This window comes from Dicentrarchus labrax, unplaced genomic scaffold, assembly GCF_905237075.1.
Source record: "Dicentrarchus labrax unplaced genomic scaffold, dlabrax2021, whole genome shotgun sequence".
NCBI classification, from domain to species: Eukaryota; Metazoa; Chordata; class Actinopteri; family Moronidae; genus Dicentrarchus; species Dicentrarchus labrax.
In genome coordinates, this window is record NW_026136723.1 from 15,240,072 (window position 1) to 15,248,871 (window position 8,800).

The window sequence follows — 8,800 nt, forward strand, 5'->3', positions numbered from 1 at the left end:
GTTCCCAAAGTAGCAACAATCCCAAACCCAAAGAAGTTCGATTTAAAAACATATAAATCAGAGTCGAGCTGTAAAAGCTGAGTGGCTGGAGGCAGAGATTGTTTGGCTCTTTTTTAAAGCATTTTCTGCCCATTTCATGGTTTTATTAGTAAGTTGACGGTAGAATGAGCTCCTGCCTACCAAAATGGTTGTTAATTCATATTCTTTGACAAAACAATCTGGTGCTACAACCAATCACTGTTTTCACAATTGATAAATCTGATCACTATCTTTATCAATTAATCCTTTCGTCCATAAAATGTCAGAAAACTGTAATAAAAAAAAAAGCACAATATTTGTCTTGTCTGACCAACGGTGGTTTTCAAACTGGGACCAAAGGGGGTCTTTAAGTTTGTTATAGGGAAAGGAATATTCTTAACTTTTATCATATATTTTTGGAAATTGGAGCAACAAGGGTTTGATTGATTGTAATTTATTGTGATCCCAGTTTGACCATCACTTTGAAGAAAACATATCCTCTCAAATTGGGGGTCCACGGTCTAATGTGCATTTCTTGTGAGGGACCTTGACATTAGAAATAACCCACACAAAACACTGCACTTCTAAAACAATCCTAGATTAAGGTCCATATCACTGTGGATAAAACAGTTACTGAGCTTGTACGTTAATACATCCGACTCCAACCAAGAAAACTCCATCTGCTGATGGAAGACCATTTGATGCAGCTAAAAGCTCCAGAAGAAACTAGTAGTGGACCTTGGCCAAAGCACTATCTCCGTTATGTTGGCCGACTCATCAGTTAATCAACTCAGTTTTCAGCTTCAACTAAAAGTATAAATTGAGGGTGAAAAAATGTCAAAAACAAAGTGCTGAGTGATACCAAATTGGCCTAAATGTAAAATTGCTGACAAAATTACCATCAGATAAACAAAACAGATGGAGGGAAAGATGGAGGGAGTCGTGTGTTAGAGGTCAGATGGAGGCCAGGGTCTGGTCGGGAGTGTGAGACCGGCCTTATCGTGGCCTCGGACTGCTCTTATCATCTGACTGCCAGGAAATACACATTCCAGCAGTCCCATTGGACCGCATTGGGTTTCAGGTCTGCATGACCCCGCCCATCCGGCCCTTCGTTAACCTAATTACCCCGTCTTTACGGAAACGCATGAGGAAAGAGAGTAGTACTAAAGAGATACGGATACACACATAATACGAGTGAAAAATGATAATACCATCTTAACAGCATTAATATGCTGGTGGAGGTTATCTGTGACACACACACACACACACACACACACACACACACACACACACACACAGGTTTGTTAGTGGGAAGGAAGCGCCCTGTTTCTGAGGTTTTCATTTATAGCAGAAGAAATCCCAGAATGCTTTGTGGTTTTGGGAGCCGGCACTGCGTTTATGCTCTCTAATTTAGAGTCCTGTAATAGCACACACACACACACACACACACACACACACACACACACACACACACACACACACACACACACACACACACACACACACACACACACACTGTTGTAAAGGTGAAACACAACTGCCGTCTCTCCCTTTCTCTTTTTTTTTAATTTATAGTAGTGGGACAGATGCACAAGAGAGGAGGGGAGGAGGAAGATAAAAGAAGCAGAAGGAGTGAAGAGAAAGGAGGAAGAGTGCAGTGATAAAATAGAGAAAATAGAGAACGAGATATGAAAACCTGTGAATGAGAGAAGCAACAGAGGTGACACGTGGAAAAAAAGACGAAACAGAATGAAAGAGAGAGAGAGAGAGAGAGAGAGAGGAGGAGAGAGGGGCGATAAAGCTGTGACAGCGGCAGCCATGCTGGTTGTCATGGCAACGGCCGCGGAGAGCAGGTAGAGCACAGTCTCCTGGGAATGAGCAGTGCACGCTTCCCTCCCCCACCCTAACTCTCTCCCTCTTTCTCTCTCTCTCTCACTCGACATCCCTCCATCCTGGCTCTGTCTCCATCCTTCTGGCCTCGCTCCATCCCCCCGCTGTCGTCCCCATATCCCCCCCCTCCCCCCACCTCCGTCTCCATGTCCCCATATCCCCCATCTCCTTTTCCTCCCTCCACTCCACTCCTGGTCCTGTCCTTCCCTCTGTTTCTGGGCTCCACCACATCCCTCCTTTTTTCATCCTCTTTCAATCACTCAGCACTCAATACGTTGCCCTTTTTTTCTCTCACGTCTCACCCCTGCTATCTAGCATCCCCATCTCACCATTACCGTAACTCTTTTTCCATCCTCACCCCTCTCCATTTTATTCCCTCTTTCTCATTATCCTGTGGTCTGTACACCTCCCTTTTTTTCCATCCCTCTCCTCTCCCTCCCTCCTCTCCTCTCTATATTCATCTAACCCCCCTCTCCAGAGAATATGTATGTATGTCTGCGCAGTGCTGCCCAATTACTGCAAGGGAGACTCTGTATATGTGTGTGTGTGTGTGTGTGTGTGTGTGTGTGTGTGTGTGTGTGTGTGTGTGTGTGTGTGTGTGTGTGTGTTTAGTATCTACGCGAGCTGTGTTTCTAGCCTGTTTTGACCTACCTAAAACACCTCCAGCGTTCTCCGTCTCCCTCTGACTCACTGAATCAACAAAACTGCTGCACACCACCGCGACTATTCACTAGCACTGCGAGTGTGTGAATGCAGTGTATCTGTGTGTATAATCAGGACTTTTAATGTTAACGTGCATCGGTGCATATATGTGAGCAAGCGTGTCGGCACTTGTGTGTCTTACTGGTCGTGACGAGAGGAGCCAGGGTTTCCAGCTGGATGAATTCAGGCTATAACTGCATTCTTTCTAATTTGTGGGATGACTTGAACACATTCCACGGGGGAAAGTTTGGTGTTGCATAATGTTGTGGAGCCAAATGATTGAAGAAAACAGGTACTTTCTAAACTGTGACTGGCAGTGTGAACAGAGATTCACACAGACTAGAAAGTACAACAATATGGCACCTCAGCATGGGTGTCAGTGACTAAAGATTCAATTATCAAGCCCCTTTCCAGTAGTTGAAAAACTATTGAGATCCTTTACATGTGTGAAAGTGCCAAGACCGCACTGTACAACACCTGCGTTTAAACTCCTTCAATAAAAGTATTAGCTATTCTTAAAGCATCAAAAGTAAAAGTACCCATTCTGCAGTGAAACGGCTCCTGTGACTGATATATTATCAAGCATCAATGCACTGACAGTAGCACAGCTGGTGGACGATGAGATGATTAAAAAACAGTTAAATTACACATATTTGTATTAAGTTTTTCATTAAATATTGGAGAGATTTACCCTCGAGCTATTAAGTGAGGTTCAATGTTCAGTGGTTAGCCAACCCCAGAGACTTTACATTACTGTATGTGCTCAGGTGGCTTCATCGGGTAATAACTGAAGTATTATTTAGACTTTTAAAAGGTCCAGTGTGTAACATTTAGGAGGATTTAGAAATGCAATTAGGTATGTTTTCATGAGTGTATAATCACCTATCAAAATCTTAATAATCTTTGTGTCTTTGCTACTTTAGTATGAGCCGTTTTTATCAAAGCGGTTTACCTTCTGTAGAGTCCGCCATGTTGAACCACTGTGTTTCTACAGTAGCCCAGAACGGACAAACCAAACACTGGCTCTAAATAGGGCTTTTGACGTTTTTCAAGTTTCGTGGCCACTGTAGTCTCTCCTACATACCTCACAACCTGTTCTCATTCCAAGGTTGTCAAATACAAACGTGAGCGGTGTTCAGTTAGTTGCAACTTCACCACTAGATGCCACCAAATCCTACATAGTGGTCCTTTAAAGCTCCACTGGTATCCAATGGAGACAGGCCAACACTTATTGGAGTAAAAGGCTCAGAGGCTTCAGAATTTTTAACCTTCTACAAACGAGCTACCGAGCTGCCGTGGCAAGAATATAATGAATTACATAATGAATTACAAAAGCATGGATTAATCCTTAGGTAAGAAATATTGTAAGTGTTTTGTGGACGTTATTGGGGCTCTACACAGCCTGACAGGATGAAATAAGGACATTAAGGCCAATACACTTAACTTTATCTGCTAGGTTGATGTACCGGTATATACATCCAGGAAATAGCTGTTTTTACTCATGTGCTTTATTAGAAAAAAGTATGTTGCAAGTTTATTATTAATTTACAAGTTTATTAATAAGAATAATGTAGAAAAATCCAGACAAGACTCATAAAAACCTAAATTATTAGTCTGTAGTTTTCTGACTAGATCGTTTTCTATTCAGGGCCGAGCATTTGGTTTTTTTTAGTTAATGGTTTTTCTGCAAACTCTCCCATTGTTCTTTGAGCTCAGACACACAGAAATAACAGGTATTGTGACGGCAGGTTTCTTGGTTCTCACACACTGTTATCAGTCTAATAGCAAATGGGAAATTCCATTCCTTTCCGAGTTGAATCAAACACTAAAACTTCCTCCACAAGAAAGGAAAACTAATTTCAGTCAAATGCAGCACATCTGCCAAGCCAGTCCCTCCTATGTGATAAGAAATTGCTTTCAGATATGAGTGAGCAGCATGTGTACACATCCAACACACACACACACACACACACACACACACAAATAGCCAAAGGGAGGAGATGGGGTGAGGAAAAGGGGGAGTAGATGTTTTTTTTCTCACTGAAGGCCCTCATTATTCTGTCTCTCTGTCCGTGCTCAGCTCCAGACGTCGGCCATCTGAATACAGCTCCGGATATGAACCGTGAGCCTTTTCATTTCCTCTGTCCATAGGAAGGTGACCCCCATCCCCTCACCCATCCTTTCACACACACACCTGAAATACCTTCACACCAGTGTTTTCTACCTGCTAGCTTGTGTGTGTATGTGTGTGTGTATGTGTCTGTGAAGGGACTTTGTCCTCCAGGAGAGTAAGAAGGACCCACTTCCTGTGTCAAATTGCCTCTCACATTCCACACTCTCCCTCAATCCGCCTCACTCGGGCTATTTTTTCCTCTTTCTTGCTCCTTCTCTCTTTCTTCGTCTCTCTATGGGGGGCTTTGTCAGGCACAAAACACTGATTCATTCCATGAGTTAAACATGATCCTCAAGAACACAACGCTTTTCCGCCACACACACTCTCACACGCATTTTTCAAGGGGCGAGGGCTGGCGAGAACAAGTTTTTGGCAGCGGAGATTCACTATTTTTGAGCCCACACACAGACAGATGGACAGTGAGCGCTCTCACGAAGGCAGACGGATGCACACACACACACACACACACACACACAACACACACAAAAAACTGGCTATCCGTGGGACACAACAGATGTCTGTGGGAAAATTGGTCTCCCGTGTAAAATATAGTCACCCGGATATGATGTCACAACTCCGAAAAACAGGAAATGCACACAGAGACACACACACACACACACAGACACACACACGTCAGTTGGGTTCAAGCCAAGAGGCAGCTAAAGAAAGATCTCATCAGCAAATGCATATGACTGTGGGTTGTGTGTGCACGTGCGTTCAAGGCCTGGGTTGCTTGAGGTGAGCCTTTGTAATTATTAGACTGCTGACATGTGTGTTACATCTTAAAGCGATGCCTGCATCCATCTGTGTTCTCCTAAGACAGCGTATATTTAAGTGTGTGTGCATGTGTGTGTGTGTGTGTGTGTGTATGAATATGTGTCACACCTGTCTCCATCTGTACACTTAAAGACAGATTAGGTCAGCCGGAGGCCAAGGATCTTTGGCAAAGTCTGCAACCGACTGACCTAGTAATAATCACTCTGTGTGTGTGTGTGTGTGTGTGGTGTTGAAAGCTGCTGTCAAAACCAGTGCAATCACGGCCGAGGCAGCACAATGGAACGCCAAGATGTTGACAATACAAATATTGCGTCCAAGCGAAGAATTGAAGGACTGAATTAGGCGAGACAAGGCAATCAACTGCCTCCGGGCTGCAGACCTCGAGGGGCCCCAAAGAGCTGCAGGTCACTTGGTTTTAGCGATATAATTATTTTTTTAATTTGTTAGGGAACGTACACCACTGAAATACAAGATGAACTCAAGTGGATTCTGCATATTTTTGAGAGACTTCTGTGGTCATGTCTTGTGTCAAAATCTAAGTTTGTTTTGTGCTCACATGCTTCATAATCCTGAAGTTTAATTCAATTAAATGACAACAAACTAACACAAATTAAAGCTTCCCTCCACTAAAAAAATGTGTTTGTCCTGTTTGACTTTGATGTATGCGCAGAGTTGGACATTAAAAGGCTGATTTCACATTCATCTGATAAGGGGAATGTTTCTCTGGCCACGACCTCAGATCTGAATTTGAAACGTGGAACGTACCGGCATGACTCAGGACTAAGAACGGGCTGTTGGGAGTGAAGTAGGAGACATCTCAAACAAACATGTCTGGAGGGGGAATCTTTAATTATCATTCCAGTAAAGGAGTACAGGGACTGGACTTTAAGGGAACTTGGAGGCGACAGGGTAAATACACACTGCACAGAGGGTGGTAGGTGTGGATCAGCAGGGGCCCAACCCAACCTTATGTGACCATGAATGCAGCATCAGAGACTGGAAGATAGAGATTAAGATTACTTAAACTCACTATTGATCACCAATACATTATGGGAATATTGGGAATATACAGGAATATTATAAAAATGATGCTTTCTTCTTAATTGACATTAAAAAAGTAGATCTGCATTTGGATTATTTTTGGTGCTTCTTCCCTTTTTCTCTCAATGATTCAATGAGGTTCCACTCTCCTCTTCCTTCACCTCCTCCTCCTCATAGGATAAATCTGGATTAATCGGTAACGGAAGGTGTGGGCGTGCTATGGGGGGGGGTTGTGAAGCTCGGCGTGGATGGTTCCGGAGAGGAGGTGTGTGAAGAGAGAGAGGGTGGTGGGGGGGGGCTCGCGCATTCCCAATCAGCTTCCTTCCTCGCGATTCCCGATGACATCATTCCATCCAAGCCTTCGTTCGCGCACCGCATCGCCGTTAACTTCCCCGTTACCCCACCCACTTCTTGCCACAAACACACACTGCCGCGCACACACACACACACACACACACACACACACACACACCCCTCCGGTTATGACGGGAGGATGCCCCTGATCGGATCCTGGCATCCCGACGATGAGGCCGCCGTTATCCGGCAATGAAGGGAGCGTGCACCTCACAGGTTGGAGATCGGACATCCAAATCCCCCTTACACACACACACACACACACACACACACACACACACACACACACACACACACACGTCCTCCAGCGCGACTACCCGGTAATAAAGTCGTTAAAGCCGCAGTATGACTGGAGCCCCTTAAATTAACGACAGGATGTGAACTGGTGACACAGACACCACATACCGAGGCACCGCACAAAGACCCGTAATCAAGCTCAATTAGAGATTACCCGCTAATTACCGACACACACACACGTACACACACACCTCCTGACTCGTGGGGACACAGGCCACAATAAACCCCGACACTGAGACACAAAGGCTGGTGTGTGTGTGTGTGTGTGTGTGTGTGTGTGTGTGTGTGTGTGTGTGTGTGTGCGTAAAAGCGGGGGGTGGGGGTGCACGGGAGTCGCCAGCCCCCCTAGCGGGAGTCACGGACGGCCAGTAAGTAGGTCGAGTGCAGGATTTCCTACCGATCACCGACACCACTGTCTCATTAACGATAGCGCACCGCACGCACGCACACACATGCACGCATGCAGAAAATGCCCTGGCTCCTGTGTGCACAAGAGCTCCCCGGTTAACAAAGAAACTGAGGCTCGTGCTTACCGTGGCGGCGTGAGCAAGCAGCGCCGTGAGCGTCAGTAGCCAGGGCAGCTTCATGGTCGGGGTGCGCGGGCACAGCCTCCCGGTGCCGCCGCTGCCTTCCCGGGGATACGGGGAGGTGTGTGGGGAGGGGGGGAGCGGACAAGAAGCTGCTGCTGCTTGCTGTCTCTCTCGGTAGTCTGTTCAACTTCAGAGCGCGCCGCCCGTCCGCGCGACCATCAGTCCTTCTAGTCGGGCTTTTTAATCCAAGGCTTCACGCGCTGCTGCTGGTCCAAGTCACCGGTAAACGATGAGATTACCGCGAGGCCTCTTCTACCCTCTTCTCTGTCTGTTTCTCTGAGTTTTTTGTGCTCGAGACCTGATAGATTTACTACCGGGAGACGCCAAACCTCGTCTCTCTCTCTCTCTCTCTCTCTCTCTCTCTCTCTCTCTCAATACACTCACAGTCTCTCTCTCTCTCTCTCTCTCTCTCTCTCTCTCTCTCTCTCTCTCCTCTCTCCCCTCTCTCTCTCTCTCCCTCTCTCTCTCAATACACTCACAGTCTCTCTCTCTCTACCCTCTCTCGCTCTCTCTCTGTACACACACAATCTGTCTCTTTCTCTGTACACACTCTCTCTCTCTCTCTTGTCTCTCTCTCTCTCCTCCCCCTCTCCGCTGAGGGCAGGATGTTCCGTATGGCGACGTTGCTTGGCCTGGGAGTCTGGCAGGAGGAGTGGTGTGTGTGTGTGTGTGTGTGTGTGTGTGTGTGAGAGAGAGAGAGAGAGAGAGAGAGAGAGAGGGGAGGGTATATATATGTCTGTGTGTTAAGAGAGAGGTGGGGGGGATCTCCGCGAGCAAGGGCGAGGATGCCCCCTGCAGCTCGTTTAGGCACCCGCAGCCCTTTAAACACACACACACACACACACACACACACACACACACATATATATGTATGCAGGAGGCAGCGCACACTCACTGCGCACCGCGGGGCAGTTCATGGCTGCACCCAGGTTGTGCCTTTTGTTTCGCGCGCAGGTAG

At 46.2% G+C, this 8,800-nt stretch overlaps 1 protein-coding gene across 1 annotated transcript in view; it reads right to left on the reverse strand.

The window, feature by feature from the left end:
• sdc3 (syndecan 3) overlaps positions 1-8,495 on the reverse strand; it is a 36,074-nt gene extending 27,579 nt beyond the window's left edge. Inside the window, exons 1-2 of the mRNA XM_051389936.1 lie at positions 8,339-8,495; positions 7,786-8,243 (exon numbers count right to left, since the gene is read on the reverse strand). Of these exons, the coding sequence (XP_051245896.1) occupies positions 7,786-7,839 (54 nt within the window). The 5' untranslated portion in view covers positions 7,840-8,243; positions 8,339-8,495. The remainder of the gene's footprint in view (positions 1-7,785; positions 8,244-8,338) is intronic.
• Positions 8,496-8,800: the final 305 nt, after the last annotated feature.